At 44.4% G+C, this 21,036-nt stretch overlaps 1 protein-coding gene across 4 annotated transcripts in view; it reads right to left on the bottom strand.

Annotated features, from left to right (window-relative positions):
* The window catches only part of LOC139389422 (scavenger receptor class F, member 2), a 33,560-nt gene extending 13,577 nt beyond the window's left edge, over nucleotides 1-19,983 (bottom strand). For all 4 annotated transcript variants that reach the window (XM_071136165.1, XM_071136166.1, XM_071136167.1 and 1 more), the window contains exons 1-7: nucleotides 19,167-19,983; nucleotides 7,409-7,467; nucleotides 7,148-7,249; nucleotides 6,361-6,880; nucleotides 3,081-3,299; nucleotides 2,160-2,288; nucleotides 1,451-1,554 (exon numbers count right to left, since the gene is read on the bottom strand). In XM_071136165.1, coding sequence (XP_070992266.1) covers nucleotides 1,451-1,554; nucleotides 2,160-2,288; nucleotides 3,081-3,299; nucleotides 6,361-6,880; nucleotides 7,148-7,249; nucleotides 7,409-7,467; nucleotides 19,167-19,273 — 1,240 coding nt within the window. In that variant the 5' untranslated portion in view covers nucleotides 19,274-19,983. The remainder of the gene's footprint in view (nucleotides 1-1,450; nucleotides 1,555-2,159; nucleotides 2,289-3,080; nucleotides 3,300-6,360; nucleotides 6,881-7,147; nucleotides 7,250-7,408; nucleotides 7,468-19,166) is intronic.
* Nucleotides 19,984-21,036: the final 1,053 nt, after the last annotated feature.

The following is a 21,036-nucleotide window of genomic DNA, read 5'->3' as shown; positions in this document are numbered from 1 at the left end:
AATACTGGTGGCCCCTGGCCCTCTATGCCCCTCTGCTGTCATAGAGGCTATGGAAAAATGGTTGTGTGTCCTTGGTGTGGCATGTTCACAGCTGGATAAAGGAAGGGACTGGCCTGGCACAGCTGAATGGCCTGACCCAGTGACATCCTCGCCGCTTCCCAACATGCCCATTTGCCGAAACCTCTGGTGACCTCGTTTCCTCTCCTCCCGCTATCCCATCTCTTTTCCTCCTCCAGTTATCTCTCTCTCTCTTACTCTCTATTCAATCTTTATCACTCTCTTTGCTTTATTCTCTCTACCATCCTCCCTCACTCGCTCTCCATTTCTCTCCCTCTACCATCCTCCCACTCGCTCTCCCATCCTCCCTCACTCTCTCTCTCTCTCTCTCTCTGTACCATCTTCCCTAACTCTCTCCCTCTTTCTCTCTCTACCATCATCCCTCACTCGCCCTCTTTCTCTCCCATCCTCCCTCACTATGTATCTTTTAACTCTCGCTCTCCCTTTCTTTCCTCTTACTTTCCTTCTCTTTCACCTTCCTCCGTCTCTCCCTCCTACCACCCCCCCACCCCCTGACTCTCTCTCTCCGGCTGGATAGGAACAAGGCCAACAAACACAGTCGTAAAAAAGGACACCAGGCATTCTGGAAAGGCCATCAGGCCTCCTTCATGTTAACTCTACTACAGTAACCTGAATAAACGTGTGTTAGTGCTTGCTGTCTCCGTCCAACTCACAGACAGACATGTGCTGTTAGCAACTGGCTATTTAGACATTTGGGACCTTCATGTAGATTGCACACATTTTATATGATCTCTATGGTCGCGTGTAGGCAGGGGTGAGCTTTCTTTACATCCTACATTCCTTTAAAAAAATCTACTATATGTTTTTTAACACTAGAAGCACCAGGGTTTTTTAACACTAGAAGGACCAGAGTTTTTTAACACTAGAAGGACCAGAGTTTTTTTTAACACTAGAAGGACCAGGGTTTTTTAACACTAAAAGAACTAGGGTTTTTTAACACTAGAAGCACCAGGGTTTTTTAACACTAGAAGGACCAGGGTTTTTTAACACTAAAAGCACTAGGGTTTTTTAACACTAAAAGCACTCGGGTTTTTTAACACTAAAAGCACTAGGGTTTTTTAACACTAGAAGGACCAGGGTTTTTTAACACTAGAAGGACCAGGGTTTTTTAACACTAGAAGGACCAGGGTTTTTTAACACTAGAAGGACCAGGGTTTTTTAACACTAGAAGGACCAGGGTTTTTAACACTAGAAGGACCAGGGTTTTTAACACTAGAAGCACCAGGGTTTGACGCCCTTAGTACTCCGCTAAGAACACCCTTTTTTACATCTTAATATTCAGTCTTGCGGCGTGGCTGCCTTCAAAAACAACAACTTAACGTTCTCCCAGATCTGGAAAAGTGAATGAGGAAATAGAGAGCTGTTTCCTTACGTAGGTTGCAGGCCCCAGACACTGGGTTACAGTTGTTGTCGTGACAGGTGCAGGTCTGGGCACAGTTCACTCCATACTGACCCATCTGACACGTCATGTTGCAGCTAGAAGACAGACAGATACAACATCTTAGTGACTGAGACAGGTGCATTGAAATTGACAGGGAATAAACTAGTAATGTACTACAATGACTATATGAAGCTCCCTCTGCACTGACTAACTACTGCTACTGGCGCTGACTGAATAATGCTTTCATGTATAGGATCTTAATTTGATCACTCTTTTGTTGCTGAGAATTTTCCTGGAATGCAGATTCACAGAAAACCCACACAAACAAGGTTATATTAAAAATGTAATGTAGCCTACTTTTTGCCAAATAATAGCCTAACCACCGATCAAGCGACATTATGGACTAAACGTTCAAATCCTGTGCTGCAGGATTATTTTACTGTGACAAAAGGGGTCAAATTAAGATCCTACATCTGTACGTACAAAAATGAGTTTTTCCCAACCACTAGTGACCTGGGCACTAGAAATATGTTAGGGTCTAAAGGGTTTCCTGGTTCGGCCATGTAATCAGGAAACCTCTAGGCGTGAAGCATGAGTGCGTACAAAAAAAATAAAAGTTGAACATTCTGTCTGAGTATTGTAGACATGAGGGGAGGCGTAAACAGGATGCTTTGATGCGAGAGTCATTCTCATGACTTACTATGTCCCGTAAAATCCTGGGTCACACAGGCACTCTCCGGTGGCAACGTGACAGACGCCGTTAAAACAGTGGCTGCAGTCATTCTCACAGTTATCCCCATAAGTCCCGTTGGGACAACGCACCTCACACCTAGAGGACAGGACAGGATGGGACACAACAAGAAGCAATATTGATTATAGTCATTGTAATGATAAAAAATAACAAAGAAAATAGTGAGTCTCAGAGCCATAAGCGATGCATGCAAGCACAAGTTCAAACCTGATGTAGTGACTATAAGACAGAATCTACGTAAATCACATACTGAAAAGTACTGTGTACACTCAGAACATTAGCACAGCACGAGTGCATTGGTTAGTACAAGTTCAAATCTTAGAAATTATTCTTTCAAGTGCTTTAAATGGAAATACAAAAAGTATGTGAATGATATGTTGGCATGAGAACAAGTGGACAACATGACTGCACTAAACAATAAAGATAATGTGTTTTTCCACATCATCTGTCGACATGAAATGTTATTTGAAATTCTACAAAGTTAAATACCCATTAGGGCAATAAATATTTAGTCTCCTACTAAACAACTACAATGAACCCTAATGGAATGTAAACATGTGTGTCTGTGTGTGTGTTTGTCTCTGTGTGTGTGTGTGTGTGTGTGTGTGTTTGTCTGTGTGTGTGTGTGTGTGTGTGTTTGTCAAGTGTGTGTGTGTGTGTGTGTGTTTGTCTGTGTGTGTGTGTGTGTGTGTGTGTGTGTGTGTGTGTGTGTTTGTCTGTGTGTGTGTGTGTGTGTGTGTTTGTCTGTGTGTGTGTGTGTGTTTGTGTGTGTGTGTGTTTGTCTGTGCGCACACACACACACACACACACACACACACACATTTGTGTACCCCTGTCCGTGGTTCCAGGTGTATACAAGAGGCCTCTCACCTGTCCCCGATCCAACCGGGGTTGCAGTGGGAGCACTTTCCATCGATGCGGTTGCAGAAGTGGCCGTCTTTACATGGAGGACACACATCCAGGCAGTTCTCTCCGAAGAAGCCTGACAGGCACATCTGGTCACACTTGGTCCCGTTCCAGCCCCTCTCACAGGTTACACACCTGCCCTCAGTTATCTTACAGGGCTGCTGCCCCTTACAGTGCCCACACCTGGGGGGGGGGGAGAGAGAGAGACATTAGAACACCTGGGGGGGAGAGGGGGACATTAGAACACCTGGGGGGGGGGGGGGGGGGACGGACATTAGAACACCTGGGGGGAGAGAGGCCGAAAGAGGGGTAGACATTAGAATAGAAGTGGAAACATTGGTTGTGTGAAAAATGGCACCATATTCCTTATGTAGTGCAGAGAGAAAGTATTGCACTATATGGAAATAGGGAGCTGTTTGGATGAAGCCGAGTCTCATCACAATTTGGGAGCAGCATGACTACTGGATGACATTTGTCAGTTTTGGTAATATCTCAGTTTTAGTGCTGTCAAAACAATGCCTTATGTGTAAGACAACACTTGATGATTTGCTACATTTGGGACCTGTATACATATTCAATGTGTGTAGTACAGATGTAGGATCTTAATTTGATCACCCTGTTGCAGAACTTTTAATGTATTTGAGGTTTTAAAAAGGCTTCTGAACTTTGTAATTTCCACTTTTACATTTTATACCTGATTTTCCCTTAAGAAAAATGTATCAACTCCTCCAAAATTGTTCATTAATTATAATCCACATAATAATTCACATGTCCTGTTGCAGCAAACTGGCTCAAATTAAGATTCTACACATGTACCTATCCTTAGAATATCAACAACAATGAGGTTAGAGAGGTGTGGGAAAGTTGCTACATTGCGGTTGTACAGTCGTGGCCAAAAATATTGGCACCTTTGTACTTTAGTAAAATAATGCACCATTTCTTCCAGAAAACCATTGAAATTAAAACATATTTTGGTATCCACATACTGTATATATGCGTTTGGTGTGCAGTTGAACAAAACAACAACAAACAAAAAAATCTGAATAATATAGTAAGCTTATTCCACAAAGAAATCCTAAAATATCCCGGACAATATTATTTGAACCTTCTAGAAGTAGTTCGAAATAATTAAATTTCAAGCATGTGATTCTCCTTTACTTTGGAAATGAGCTCACCTGTGGTGAGTTGCAGGTGCCTGCAATATATAAATCATTAAAATAGGAGGTCAGACACAAGATTGTAGCTAAGCATGGACAATCTGAAGGCTACAAATCCACCTCCAGAGACCTTGAAGTTACTTTTCCACTGTATGTATCTAGAAGTTTAAGGCCCATGCCGCTGTAGCTAACCTCCCTGGACGTGGCCACAAGAGAAAACTTGATGGAAGATTGCAGTGAAGGATTGTTTGAATGGTGGAGAAAGCACCTCGGTCAACTGTCCCACAGATTCAAGCTGACGCTCAGACACAAGGTAGGACAGTTTCAACGCACACCATCGTTGCCAACTCAATGAAAGGGGGTTATATGGTAGGAGACCCAGGAGGACCCCACTGCTGTGAGAAAGACATAAGAAAGCCTGAATTCAATTTTCCAAAACACACCTGAACATGCCCAAATCCTTCTGGGAGAATGTCCTATAGACAGATGAGACCAAATTAGAGCTTTATGGTAAAGCACACCATCGCTCTGTTTACAGAAAATAAAACGAAGCAATACAAAAAAGAACACCTTCCCTACAGTCAAACATGGAGGTTCAGTGATGATTTGGGGTTGCTTTGCTGACTCATGTTCATGGCATCATGGAAATACCAAGGCATTTTTGAGCGCAATGTCGGACCCTGTGTCAAGAAAGCTGGGTCTCCGTCGAAGGTCATGGTTCTTCCAGCAGGACAAGACCCCAAACACACTTAAAACAGCACTCAGGAATGATTCAAGACAAACGCTGGACTGTTCTGAAGTGGCCAGCAATGAGTCCAGATCTAAATCCCATTGAAAACTTGTGGAGGGATCTGAAAACAGCAGTTAGGAGAAAGCACCCTTCTAATTTGGGAAAGCTGGAGCAGTTTGCACAAGAAGAGTGGGCCAAACTGCCAGTACAGAGGTGCAGGAAGCTCATCAATGGCTGTAGGAAGCACTTGATTGCAGTTATTTTTACCAAAGGCTGTGCTACTAGATATTAAGTCTAGGGTGTCAAAAAATGTGCCATTTCTGTTTATTTTCTGATTTAAATGGATATATTAAGTTCTGAATCAAAACAAAGGTTCTGTAATATTAACAGTGAAATAAAGAATTGTGGAGACCAAATACTTGTCAATTTCAACTTGTTTTTTTAGTGGTGTCCAATTGGTAGTTACAGCCTTGTCTCATCACTGCAACTCCCGTACGGACTCGGGAGAGGCGAAGGTCGAGAGCCGTGCGTCATCCGAAACACAACCCAACCAAGCTGCACTGCTTCTTGACACAATGCCCACGTAACCCGGAAGCCAGCTACACCAATGTGTCGGAGGAAACACCGTACACCTGGCGACCATGTCAGCATGCACTACGCCCGGTCCGCCACAGGAGTCGCTAGCGTGTGATGGGACAAGGACATCCCTGCCGGCCAAACCCTCACCTAACCCGGACGACCCTAGGCCAATTGTGCGCCGCCCCATGGGTCTCCCAGTTGCGGCCGGCTGCGACAGAGCTTGGACTCGAACCCAGAATCTCTAGTGGCACAGCTAGCACTGCGATGCAGTCCAATTTCAACTTATTTTTGGGAAAATTGTGAGTTACCTGAAAAAAGTACAAGGGTGCCAATATTTTTGGTCACGACTGCATAACACCAGTTCTGCAGACCCTGAACAAGGTTATCCACTTCAATTGAATGGCTTCAGCATATTGGATGATAATTATGAGATAATGTGAACACAAATTCCCCAGTATTTCCCTATTAAACTGTTGCTCTGACCTAACATGTTGAAGATATGTTAGGAGTTATCAGCTGGTGCTTATGTCAATTCATATTTTCAAAAAACACTGTATAATATAGATAGACTATATTATACAGTGTATATCCATATAGATGGATTTGAATGTTAAGATCCTTGGCAAAAATAAAGAGAAACTTGTGCTTTAGGATCATTGGCTTTTTATGTTTCACATCCGTTACATTTTCCTTCAAAATGTATGTTCAATATTCTGTTGGAATAACACTCCCTCTCCAGTGAACTCAAATGTTTCCCTCCAGTGTTTTGGTTCCTCACCTGTTCTTGCAGTTCTGTCCATAGAATCCAGCGGGACACGGTTCCCTGCAGAACTTCCCTCGGTACCCCGGCGTACAGGTACACGAGCCGTCCGCCTGGTTGCACTTCCCATGGATACACTGACAATACCTCTCGCACCGTTGGCCCCAATGTCTCTCCTGGCACTGGCACCGACTCGTAAACTGCTCGCATGGTGAGTTATTGCAGTTACACTGGATGGCACAGTTCCTCCCCGACCAACCTAGACTACAGTTACACCTTCCTGTGTTTTGGTCACAGACAGAGTTGAGACTGCAGTAGCAGTTGTTAGCGCACTGAGGGCCCCAGAAGCCAGGGTGGCATGTGCACGAGCCCGTGTCCTGGTCACACTTGCCCTTCTGGCAGAGGCAGGGCTTCTCGCAGTTGGGCCCCCAGCGGTTGGGGTTGCACGTGCACTTGCCCGTCATGTCGTCACAGTGGCCGTTGGGGAAGCACTGGCACTTGCCCTTGCAGTCGGGGCCCCAGAATTGGGTTGGGCACTCTGGGGAAGAAGGATAGAGACCTTTTCAGATGATCACCGGAACTTCACAAGTCAAGGAATATAATGTAGAATGGCTTCAACATGTCCCTTCTGTTGGTTTAGGACAGCATATTCAACACCATTTATTCAGAGCTGACAGTTCAGTTTCATTTCAACTACTAACTGTAACATAATGGTTCCCTTGACAATGAAAGTACAAGTCAAGGCCATGAAAGTGATTTGAATATATACGTTTCAAATATAGTATCACAAAAGCAAGTTGCTTACTTGTATCACAACTGGCTCCGAAATATCCATGGCGACAGCGACATTCATTGGGCCTGACACACACCTCATTCTCCTTACAGGTAAAGTTCCCTACACAAAGAGCTGGTGGGAGGAGGTGAATATTGAATTATTATTAGCAATATCCACAACATGAAAACCTACCATGTTGTAATACTTTGTTGTGATGTTACTGAAACATTACAAATGTGAATATGAAGAGGTATGGAAATACTGTGTTTTGATGTTGATATGTATACATACGTGTCAAACATTCATTGCCTAGCTGCCCCCACCCGCTGCAGCATACCAAGCCTGGTGACCTGAAACAGAGGGGAAGAAAAAGGAGCGTGTCAGAGAGGAAGAAGATAAGACAGGAAACACTCAGTGTAGCACAACAACATGCCACAGCCCTGAACAGCCACCATCACCACTTCCAATACCATCTCCAACACCACTACCACCACTGATACCAACACCACAACTACTACCACCACCACTACCCCCACCCCCACCACCACAACTGCTACCATCACTACCACCGATACCACCACCACAACTATCACCACCATTAAAATCCCCACCACCACCCCCATTACCCACACCAGCATCAACTACCATCATTACCATCCCCCTACCAATACTACCACCACTGATACCATCACCACTATCACCACCACCACCACCAACAACACTACTACCACCAACACTACTACTACCACCATCACTACCACTACCACCATCACTACTACTACCACCATCACTACTACTACCACCATCACTACTACTACCACCATCACTACTACTACTACCACCATCACTACTACTACCACCACCATCACTACTACTACCACCATCACTACTACTACTACCACCATCACTACTACTACCACCATCACTACCACTACCACCATCACTACTACTACTACCACCATCACTACTACTACTACCACCATCACTACTACTACTACCACCATCACTACTACTACTACCACCACCACCACCATCACTACTACTACCACCATCACTACTACTACCACCATCACTACTACTACTACCATCACTACTACTACCACCATCACTACTACCACCACCATCACTACTACTACCACCATCACTACTACCACCATCACTACTACTACCACCATCACTACTACCACCATCACTACTACTACCATCACTACTACTACTACCATCACTACTACTACTACCATCACTACTACTACCACCATCACTACTACTACCACCATCACTACTACTACCACCATCACTACTACTACCACCATCACTACTACCACCACCTCAAAATAGTATTTGTTTTCATTTAAAAACGTTCATTGTTTCATTGAGCCTGGAGTGTCAGATGGACAGGGTTTTGCACTAATCTATTGGTTCCATTGTGCCAGGCAAGCTACAGCTAAAATATCTTAAAGAAAACAAATACTGTTTTAAGATGACCCCACGTCTAGCCAGAAAGTAGTGGGGAGTGTGAGTTTAGAGAGGCATGGCGGTCTAGTTGGTGGCAGCAACACCGTGCACTGCACTGATCTGATCTCTCCTTTTGCTTCCACACTGACCTCCCAGAGGACCCATCCACACTTTTCCTTCCTCTGAAGGGTTGGGGATGGCATTCTGCCTTCAGTCAGACACAGGGAGTGCACGCATACACACACTCAACAATAGAGAGACACACACTTTTTTTACTCTAAAACTACGCCAGCTTATCTCCTCTGTTATGTCTCAAAGCTACTCCTGTGACACGGAGGTAGGCTGAGTTTGAGAGATTCTTTACAATTCTGGATTTAAAGGTATGTAAACATGGCTCAAAAGCTGTGCAGTTTACTTTAATGCCATGAACCTTTGTAAACTATGAACCAGGTCCACTCTCAGTGAGGTGTTTCCAAGGTGGTCAATGGTATCTGTGTAATGTAGATAAATCAAAATGTTTTGTTCATGTACGGGGTTGAACCCATCTGACCTTCTACACACAGTTCAATCCATCACAGCTCTGGAGAAGACCGATTTTTTTCTTTGTGTGAAAGATGTGGTTTTGAAATAAAGTAGGCCCCACATTTGTATTTCGTAACTCCTATATTTGTTATTTGCCACTTCGAAGGGCGTCTAGTACTGAACTCCTCATTCAACATTATATTTGTTTCTTGAGACTGACAAAATCAGATAGCAGCTTTCCCACTTTTTTATGGGTCTGCTTTGCATTTCTCACTTTCCCATGGTACTTTATGATGCACTGAATACCGACAAACAATGACGTGTGAACAGGCATTGTTGATGTTGTCAATGGCCCATTTACAGTCAGCGAACTGATTTAGAAACATCCAGCTACAGTAGAGATGATTAACCTATGCACAGCTACAGTAGAGATGATTCACCTACGCACAGCTACAGTAGAGATGATTAACCTACGCACAGCTACAGTAGAGCTGATTTACCTACGCACAGCTACAGTAGAGCTGATTTACCTACGCACAGCTACAGTAGAGCTGATTTACCTACGCACAGCTACAGTAGAGCTGATTTACCTACGCACAGCTACAGTAGAGCTGATTTACCTACGCACAGCTACAGTAGAGCTGAATTAGCAACGCCCAGCTACAGTAGAGCTGATTTAGCAACGCCCAGCTACAGTAGAGCTGATTTACCTACGCACAGCTACAGTAGAGCTGATTTACCTACGCACAGCTACAGTAGAGCTCATTTAGAAACGCCCAGTTAGAGCAGAGCTGATTTAGCAACGCCCAGCTACAGTAGAGCTGATTTAGCAACGCCCAGCTACAGTAGAGCTGATTTACCTACGCACAGCTACAGTAGAGCTGATTTAGCAACGCCCAGCTACAGTAGAGCTGATTTACCTACGCACAGCTACAGTAGAGCTGATTTACCTACGCACAGCTACAGTAGAGCTGATTTACCTACGCACAGCTACAGTAGAGCTGATTTACCTACGCACAGCTACAGTAGAGCTGATTTACCTACGCACAGCTACAGTAGAGCTGATTTACCTACGCACAGCTACAGTAGAGCTGATTTAGCAACGCCCAGCTACAGTAGAGCTGATTTACCTACGCCCAGCTACAGTAGAGCTGATTTACCTACGCACAGCTACAGTAGAGCTGATTTACCTACGCACAGCTACAGTAGAGCTCATTTAGAAACGCCCAGTTAGAGCAGAGCTGATTTAGCAACGCCCAGCTACAGTAGAGCTGATTTAGCAACGCCCAGCTACAGTAGAGCTGATTTACCTACGCACAGCTACAGTAGAGCTGATTTAGCAACGCCCAGCTACAGTAGAGCTGATTTACCTACGCACAGCTACAGTAGAGCTGATTTACCTACGCACAGCTACAGTAGAGCTGATTTACCTACGCACAGCTACAGTAGAGCTGATTTAGCAACGCCCAGCTACAGTAGAGCTGATTTACCTACGCACAGCTACAGTAGAGCTGATTTACCTACGCACAGCTACAGTAGAGCTCATTTAGAAACGCCCAGCTACAGTAGAGCTCATTTAGAAACGCCCAGCTGCAGTAGAGCTGATTTACCAACGCCCAGCTACAGTAGAGCTGATTTAGTAACACCAATCTACAGTAGAGCTGATTTAGCAAACTCCCAGCTACAGTAGAGCTGATTTAGCAACGCCCAGCTACAGTAGAGCTGATTAAGCAAACGCCCAGCTACAGTAGAGCGGATTAAGCAAACGCCCAGCTAGAGTAGAGCTGATTAAGAAACGCCTAGCTACAGTAGAGCTGATTTAGCAAACTCCCAGCTACAGTAGAGCTGGTTTAGTAACACCCAGCTACAGTAGAGCTGGTTTAGTAACACCCAGCTACAGTAGAGCTGATTTACCAACACCCAGCTACAGTAGAGCTAATTTAGAAACGCCCAGCTACAGTAGAGCCGATTTAGCAACGCCCAGCTACAGTAGAGCTGATTTAGCAACGCCCAGCTACAGTAGAGCTGATTGACCTACGCACAGCTACAGTAGAGCTGATTTACCTACGCACAGCTACAGTAGAGCTGATTTAGCAACGCCCAGCTACAGTAGAGCTGATTTACATACGCACAGCTACAGTAGAGCTGATTTACCTACGTACAGCTACAGTAGAGCTCATTTAGAAACACCCATCTACAGTAGAGCTGATTTAGCAAACTCCCAGCTACAGTAGAGCTGATTTAGCAAACTCCCATCTACAGTAGAGCTGATTTAGCAACGCCCAGCTACAGTAGAGCTGATTTACCTACGCACAGCTACAGTAGAGCTGATTTACCTACGCACAGCTACAGTAGAGCTCATTTAGAACAGTAGAGCTCATTTTTACAGTAGAGCTGATTAAGCAAATGCCCAGCTACAGTAGAGCGGATTAAGCAAACGCCCAGCTAGAGTAGAGCTGATTTAGCAATGCCCAGCTACAGTAGAGCTGATTTAGCAAACTCCCAGCTACAGTAGAGCTGGTTTAGTAACACCCAGCTACAGTAGAGCTGATTTACCAACACCCAGCTACAGTAGAGCTGATTTAGAAACGCCCAGCTACAGTAGAGCCGATTTAGCAACGCCCAGCTACAGTAGAGCTGATTTAGCAACGCCCAGCTACAGTAGAGCTGATTTAGAAACGCCCAGCTACAGTAGATCTGATTTACCTACGCACAGCTACAGTAGAGCTGATTTACCTACGCACAGCTAGAGTAGAGCTGATTTACCTACGCACAGCTACAGTAGAGCTGACTTAGCAACGCCAAGCTACAGTAGAGCTGATTTACATACGCACAGCTACAGTAGAGCTGATTTACCTACGTACAGCTACAGTAGAGCTCATTTAGAAACACCCATCTACAGTAGAGCTGATTTAGCAAACTCCCAGCTACAGTAGAGCTGATTTAGCAAACTCCAATCTACAGTAGAGCTGATTTAGCAACGCCCAGCTACAGTAGAGCTGATTAAGCAAACGCCCAGCTACAGTAGAGCAGATTAAGAAACGCCCAGCTACAGTAGAGCTGATATAGCAATGCCCAGCTACAGTAAAGCTGGTTTAGTAACACCCAGCTACAGTAGAGCTGATTTAGCAACACCCACCTACAGTAGAGCTGATTTAGCAACACACAGCTACAGTAGAGCTTATTTACCAACGCCCAGCTACAGTAGAGCTGATTTAGCAACACCCAGCTACAGTAGAGCTGATTTAGCAAACTCCCAGCTACAGTAGAGCTGAATTAGCAATGCCCAGCTACAGTAGAGCTGATTTAGCAACGCCCAGCTACAGTAGAGCTGATTTAGCAAACGCCCAGCTACAGTAGAGCTGATTTAGCAACACCCAGCTACAGTATAGCTTATTTATTAACTCCCAGCTACAGTAGAGCTTATTTATTAACTCCCAGCTACAGTAGAGCTGATTTAGCAACTCCCAGCTACAGTAGAGCTGAATTAGCAATGCCCAGCTACAGTAGAGCTGATTTAGCAACGCCCAGCTACAGTAGAGCTGATTTAGCAACGCCCAGCTACAGTAGAGCTGATTTATCAACACCCAGCTACAGTAGAGCTGGGTTAGCAAACTCCCAGCTACATTAAAGCTGATTTAGCAAAGCCCAGCTACAGTAGAGCTGATTTAACTACGCCCAGCTACAGTAGAGCTGATTTACCTACGCACAGCTACAGTAGAGCTCATTTAGAAACGCCCAGTTAGAGTAGAGCTGATTTACCTACGCCCAGCTACAGTAGAGCTGATTTAGCAACGCCCAGCTACAGTAGAGCTGATTTACCTACGCACAGCTACAGTAGAGCTGATTTAGAAACGCCCAGCTACAGTAGAGCTGATTTACCTACGCACAGCTACAGTAGAGCTAATTTAGAAACGCCCAGTTAGAGTAGAGCTGATTTAGCAACGCCCAGCTACAGTAGAGCTGATTTACCAACGCCCAGTTACAATAGAGCTGATTTACCTACGCACAGCTACAGTAGAGCTGATTTAGAAACGCCCAGCTACAGTAGAGCTGATTTAGCAACGCCCAGCTACAGTGGAGCTGATTTAGCAACGCCCAGCTACAGGAGAGCTGATTTACCTACGCACAGCTACAGTAGAGCTGATTTAGAAACGCCCAGATACAGTAGAGCTGATTTACCTACGCACAGCTACAGTAGAGCTGATTTACCTACGCACAGCTACAGTAGAGCTGATTTACCTACGTCCAGCTACAGTAGAGCTGATTTAGCAACGCCCAGCTTACAGTAGAGCTGATTAAGCAAACGCCCAGCTACAGTAGAGCTGATTAAGCCAACGCCCAGCTAGAGTAGAGCTGATTAAGAAACGCACAGCTACAGTAGAGCTGATTTAGCAATGCCCAGCTACAGTAGAGCTGATTTAGCAAACTCCCAGCTACAGTAGAGCTGGTTTAGTAACACCCAGCTACAGTAGAGCTGATTTACCAACACCCAGCTACAGTAGAGCTCATTTAGAAACACCCAGCTACAGTAGAGCTGATTTAGCAACGCCCAGCTACAGTAGAGCTGATTTAGCAACGCCCAGCTACAGTAGAGCTGATTTACCTACGCACAGCTACAGTAGAGCTGATTTAGAAACGCCCAGCTACAGTAGAGCTGATTTACCTACGCACAGCTACAGTAGAGCTGATTTACCTACGCACAGCTACAGTAGAGCTGATTTAGCAACGCCCAGCTACAGTAGAGCTGATTTACCTACGCACAGCTACAGTAGAGCTGATTTACCTACGCACAGCTACAGTAGAGCTCATTTAGAAACGCCCAGCTGCAGTAGAGCTGATTAAGCAAACGCCCAGCTACAGTAGAGCTGATTAAGCAAACGCCCAGCTAGAGTAGAGCTGCTATAGTAGAGCTGATTTAGCAACACCCAGCTACAGTAGAGCTGATTTAGCAACGCCCAGCTACAGTAGAGCTGGTTTACCTACGCACAGCTACAGTAGAGCTCATTTAGAAACGCCCAGCTGCAGTAGAGCTGATTAAGCAAATGCCCAGCTAAAGTAGAGCTGATTAAGCAAACGCCCAGCTAGAGTAGAGCTGCTATAGTAGAGCTGATTTAGCAACACCCAGCTACAGTAGAGCTGATTTAGCAACGCCCAGCTACAGTAGAGCTGGTTTACCAACGCACAGCTACAGTAGAGCTGATTTAGCAATGCCCAGCTACAGTAGAGCTGATTTAGCAAACTCCCAGCTACAGTAGAGCTGGTTTAGTAACACCCAGCTACAGTAGAGCTGATTTACCAACACCCAGCTACGCATTTAGAAACGCCCAGCTACAGTAGAGCTGATTTAGCAACGCCCAGCTACAGTAGAGCTGATTTAGCAACGCCCAGCTACAATAGAGCTGATTTACCTACGCACAGCTACAGTAGAGCAAACGCCCAGCTACAGTAGAGCTGATTTACCTACGCACAGCTACAGTAACGATTTACCTACGCACAGCTACAGTAGAGCTGATTTACCTACGCCCAGCTACAGTAGAGCTGATTTAGCAACGCCCAGCTACAGTAGAGCTGATTTACCTACGCACAGCTACAGTAGAGCTGATTTACCTACGCACAGCTACAGTAGAGCTCATTTAGAAACGCCCAGCTGCAGTAGAGCTGATTAAGCAAACGCCCAGCTACAGTAGAGCTGATTAAGCAAACGCCCAGCTAGAGTAGAGCTGCTATAGTAGAGCTGATTTAGCAACACCCAGCTACAGTAGAGCTGATTTAGCAACGCCCAGCTACAGTAGAGCTGATTTAGCAACACCCAGCTACAGTAGAGCTGACTTAGCAAACTCCCAGCTACAGTAGAGCTGATTTAGCAAACTCCCAGCTACAGTAGAGCTGATTTAGTAACACCCAGCTACAGTAGAGCAGATTTAGCAACGCCCAGCTACAGTAGAGCAGATTTAGCAACGCCCAGCTACAGTAGAGCTGATTTACCAACGCCCAGCTACAGTAGAGCTGATTTACCAACGCCCAGCTACAGTAGAGCTGATTTAGCAACGCCCAGCTACAGTAGAGCTGATTTAGCAAACTCCCAGCTACAGTAGAGCTGAATTAGCAACTCCCAGCTACAGTAGAGCTGAATTAGCAACGCCCAGCTACAGTAGAGCTGATTTAGCAAACGCCCAGCTACAGTAGAGCTGATTTAGCAACACCCAGCTACAGTAGAGCTTATTTATTAACTCCCAGCTACAGTTGAGCTGATTTAGCAACACCCAGCTACAGTAGAGCTGGGTTAGCAAACTCCCAGCTACATTAAAGCTGATTTAGCAACGCCCAGCTACAGTAGAGCTGAGTTAGCAACGCCCAGCTACAGTAGAGCTGATTTAGCAAACGCCCAGCTAAAGTAGAGCTTATTTATTAACTCCCAGCTACAATTGAGCTGATTTAGCAACACCCATCTACAGTTGAGCTGATTTAGCAACACCCAGCTACAGTAGAGCTGATTTAGCAACACCCAGCTACAGTAGAGCTGATTTAGCAACGCCCAGCTACAGTAGAGCTGATTTAGCAACACCCAGCTACAGTAGAGCTGACTTAGCAAACTCCCAGCTACAGTAGAGCTGATTTAGCAAACTCCCAGCTACAGTAGAGCAGATTTAGCAACGCCCAGCTACAGTAGAGCAGATTTAGCAACGCCCAGCTACAGTAGAGCAGATTTAGCAACGCCCAGCTACAGTAGAGCTGATTTACCAACGCCCAGCTACAGTAGAGCTGATTTACCAACGCCCAGCTACAGTAGAGCTGATTTAGCAACGCCCAGCTACAGTAGAGCTGATTTAGCAAACTCCCAGCTACAGTAGAGCTGATTTAGCAACTCCCAGCTACAGTAGAGCTGAATTAGCAACGCCCAGCTACAGTAGAGCTGATTTAGCAAACGCCCAGCTACAGTAGAGCTGATTTAGCAACACCCAGCTACAGTAGAGCTTATTTATTAACTCCCAGCTACAGTTGAGCTGATTTAGCAACACCCAGCTACAGTAGAGCTGGGTTAGCAAACTCCCAGCTACATTAAAGCTGATTTAGCAACGCCCAGCTACAGTAGAGCTGAGTTAGCAACGCCCAGCTACAGTAGAGCTGATTTAGCAAACGCCCAGCTAAAGTAGAGCTTATTTATTAACTCCCAGCTACAGTTGAGCTGATTTAGCAACACCCATCTACAGTTGAACTGATTTAGCAACACCCAGCTACAGTAGAGCTGATTTAGCAACGCCCAGCTACAGTAGAGCTGATTTAGCAAACGCCCATTTACAGTAGAGCTGATTTAGTCACACCCATCTACGGTTGAGCCGATTTAGCAACGCCCAGTTGCAGTAGAGCTGATTTAGTCACACCCAGTTACAGTAGAGCTGATTTAGTCACACCCAGTTACAGTAGAGCTGGTTTAGTCACACCCTGTTACAGTAGAGCTGATTTAGTCACACCCAGTTACAGTAGAGCTGATTAAGCAAACGCCCAGCTACAGAAGAGTGGATTTAGTAACACCCATCTACAGTAGAGCTGATTTAGTCACACCCAGTTACAGTAGAGCTGATTTAGTCACACCCAGTTACAGTAGAGCTGATTTAGTCACACCCAGTTACAGTAGAGCTGGTTTAGTCACACCCTGTTACAGTAGAGTTGATTTAGTCACACCCAGCTACAGTAGAGCTGATTTAGCAACGCCCAGCTACAGTAGAGCTGATTTAGCAAACTCCCAGCTACAGTAGAGCTGGTTTAGTCACACCCAGTTACAGTAGAGCTGATTTAGCAACGCCCAGCTACAGTAGAGCTGGTTTAGTCACACCCAGATACAGTAGAGCTGATTTAGTCACGCCCAGCTACAGTAGAGCTGGTTTAGTCACACCCAGTTACAGTAGAGCTGATTTAGCAAACTCCCAGCTACAGTAGAGCTGGTTTAGTCACACCCAGTTACAGTAGAGCTGATTTAGTCACGCCCAGTTACAGTAGAGCTGATTTAGTCACGCCCAGTTACAGTAGAGCTGATTTAGTCATGCCCAGTTACAGTAGAGCTGATTTAGTCACGCCCAGTTACAGTAGAGCTGATTTAGCAACACCCAGTTACAGTAGAGCTTATTTAGCAATGCCCAGCTACAGTAGAGCTGATTAAGCAAACGCCCAGCAACAGAAGAGCTGATTTAGTAACACCCAGTTACAGTAAAGATGATTTAGTCACACACATCTACAGTAGAGATGATTTAGTAACGCCCAGCTACAGTAGAGCTCATTTATCATCACCCAGCTACAGTAGAGCTGATTTAACAACGCCCAGCTACAGTTGAGCTGATTTAGCAACACCCAGCTACAGTAGAGCTGATTTAGCAACACCCAGCTACAGTAGAGCTGATTAACCAACGCCCAGCTACAGTAGAGCTGATTTAGCAACGCCCAGCTACAGTAGAGCTGATTTAGCAAACTCCCAGCTACAGTAGAGCTGATTTACCAACGACCAGCTACAGTAGAGCTGATTTACCAACGCCCAGCTACAGTAGAGCTGATTTACCAACACCCAGCTACAGTAGAGCTGATTTACCAACGCCCAGCTACAGTAGAGCTAATATAGAAACTTGAGGACACACATAAGAAATGCTGGGCAGCAATGATAAATTAAAAACAACTTCCCTCAATTCATCCTGTGACTGAACCCAGTAAAAATATAAAACAAAAGGCACAAATGAAAGAAAATGATAGGGATGGTGCGCTGCCATTAAGCAAGCACTCAAGCTTGTAAAAAAAAAACCGAAGGATATGATTGTGATTAAGATTTGGGCCAATGTCAAATGTGTATGTGGTGAGGATGAAGAATGGAGAGTTTACTGTACCCTAACCAAAAACACTCCATGGGGATGCTAAAAGTCAAAGAATTGACCATTAAACCAACTATATAGACCTGGGCAACAACTACGACAATAAAGAAACATGTTTTATACAGACTACATGAGGTACTGTAAATGCACACCATTGGCTATTGGAGTTGTATTGTCAGGAGACATTCTAACAGGAAAGGTAAGGATAGAAGCAGGCTGGGCCCTGGGGTCTCCTTTCTAATGTCAGAGTGTGTTGAAGGGCAGAACACAGACGGGCTATGACTTCTACTTTGGATCCCATACACTCTTCTCTTGCACCTGACCCTCCTTTGACATGCTTGCATAGTAAAGGTGCTTACTGGAGAGTAAGAAATGAATGCTTCAGCTAATAGATTGTGTGCGTGCGTGCACAGCAATGACACACACACACACACACACACACACACACACACACACACACACACACACACACACACACACACACACACACACACACACACACACACACACACACACACACACACACACACACACACACACACACACACTTCATGGGTGTTCAGAATCGAATGAAAACATTGGAAGACTGAGCTGTTTACGTTCAGTCTATAACTTTCCTTTGTCTCTGGCAGCTAAAGCCATAACATTTTGTGTGGTTATTTTCAGTCATTTAGCTTAATGTTTCCAGCTCCAGTCCTTGAGTACCTCCAACAGAAAACGTTTTTGTTGTAGCCCCGGACAAACTCCCATGATTCAACTCATTCAGGGCTTGATGATTTGTTGACAAGTTGAATCAGATGTGCTTTTTCGGGCTACAACAACAAAAATCTGTGCTGTTGGGGTACTCAAGGACTGGAGTTGGGAAACACTGAACTATCTGATGCCACGACTTCAGGCCAGTGTCACTCAATATATAGCGCCCCCTATAAGAAAATATGGAACATTATCTACGGTTCCAGATGCATATCGCATCTGGATGGGATGGTTGTTCAGATGGACTCTTGTGTAAGGAGACGTTGTACATATGAAAATAAATACGACCAACTAGTACGCAATATCAAAGATGTAAAATGTTAGTGGAGGGAAAGACAACGTCAAAAAAAGTATTTTGCAATGTGAGCAATCAATAAATAAAAGCACAATGCATCAAGAAGTAGGTTAGCTGCACGATATGGAGAGCGATAGAGGCAGGCAACTCCTTTTTTACTACTTACCCTGGTAGTTTGCATACATTCCTGCCTTTGGGATTGAGTTCTTGGCTGAAACTCGAAAAAAATGAACAAACCACCACAACAACTGCAAAAAAAATATTCAATTCCATTTTACAAGAAACAGCATCCTTCTAGACGCATCTTACACTCTGCGTTCCTCCTCTCCAGAAAACAACACTTTATCCTACTATTGTGTTACCCAGGGTTTCTTTATGTATAATCCACAGCGGTAAAATGTGTTTATTTGTTATTGTGGGAACTTCAGAAACGTTATCCAAGTATGGTATAATACAGGTTCCAGTTGAGGAGAAAATGTTTACCACTGCGCAATCTACGCCAACGACGTACCCAAGAGTCGAAAGAAAGTGTAGCGACACCAAACCACGCAGAGTACTGTTCCAAATAAGTTATAAAACCCAAAGATGTGCACGCAATTCGATCTCCTCGAATGATGACTTTCGTTCATTGCAGATTTGTAACAGAACTATTCGTTATTCCATACATTTTCAAAAGACTAAGCAAGCAGGAAAGAGGTATCAGGAAAGTAGCGGAAGCCAACAACAGGCATCCTCCTTCGACAATATAAACAGGCGTTTATTGCCACCAACCATAATTTGGCCACAAATCTTGTTTTGTGCCCAGCGGAATAACTAAACTAGCAGCAAACGAGTAGAAAACTAAATATTTCAACAGGCCGAGTCAAAATGTCAAAATTTCTTTAAATCAAAGATTAATAAAGTTTTATTCCTTTATTGTCTTCTCTTTCTTGGGCTCTCACGTGTGTCGGGAAAATTCCCGATTTAGCCTAGTCTATCCTTCGCTGTCGTTACACAGGGTCAAGTGGATTTACTTTTCATGCGCCACAGTTGATTTCTTGTTCTGAGAAAAGAAGCCATAAGCAACTAAAGAAAGTGGGTGTGCCACAAGTGCCACAAATAGACAATATTATGATATAGGTCTATGTCTGGTTCTTCAATGTCCACATTTCCTCAAAATATAAGAAAATACTTTAATAATAATAATAATTTTGTTTAAAAAAGTGGTTTTATTTATAGTAAAATAATATGAGTAATTTAATTTAGGCAATGAGGTACCCAAACTGTATTTATTTATTCAAATGTTTGTAACATTAATGTTACCCAATCATTCATTATTCAAAGACAACTTCATTGGATCGAAATTTAACAGAAAGAAAAAGCTCTTGGCAGCACCCTTCCTACAGTTAACTTCCGCAAGGCAATGGCGCCCCCGTCTGTTTCATTGAATGAACTGACAAAATAACCGCATGACCTAACTATGGATTATTACCATTTCACCATAGTTTTCAATACTTTACTGTGCGATTAATACAATAGTTATTTTCATCAACTTGTTACATTAATCTGGAAAATAAAAACGACGATTTCCTGTTTGATGGGATATTTATTGGGACAGGTGTTTTCAATTTTCGAGCTGGAATCCACCTGAAAGTCTTTACCAAGGAGGAATATACACGTGTTTTACGTCGAAACTGTATCCGCCCTTGCACCGGCAGGCGCCGATATAAACATCTGAAGACAAAGTAGGACGTGAGCACACAGTTGGACTCCACGGAAAAGCAGAAATGCTTCCCCCACGCCGAAGACCTCTATTGATTTTGAGCATACACAGGAAGCATACAAGAGTAAAGACAATTTAGAACTGTTCAGAAGTTTGGTGGTTTTCACACTATGCTCTTATGACCTTTTGATTGATAAGGAGGTTTGGTAGGCCTATACTAATCAAGCCTTTTTTGTTTTCCTCCCCCTGTTGTAAAGCTCAAACTGGCGAAGTGCATATAAATCAAAATGAGAGGGGCGACAGGTAGCCTAGTGGTTATAGTGTTGGACAAGTA

This window comes from Oncorhynchus clarkii, chromosome 30 (assembly GCF_045791955.1).
Source record: "Oncorhynchus clarkii lewisi isolate Uvic-CL-2024 chromosome 30, UVic_Ocla_1.0, whole genome shotgun sequence".
NCBI lineage: Eukaryota > Metazoa > Chordata > Actinopteri > Salmoniformes > Salmonidae > Oncorhynchus > Oncorhynchus clarkii.
Note: the sequence above shows the minus strand (reverse complement) of the source record. Positions and strands in the feature narration are given on the sequence as shown.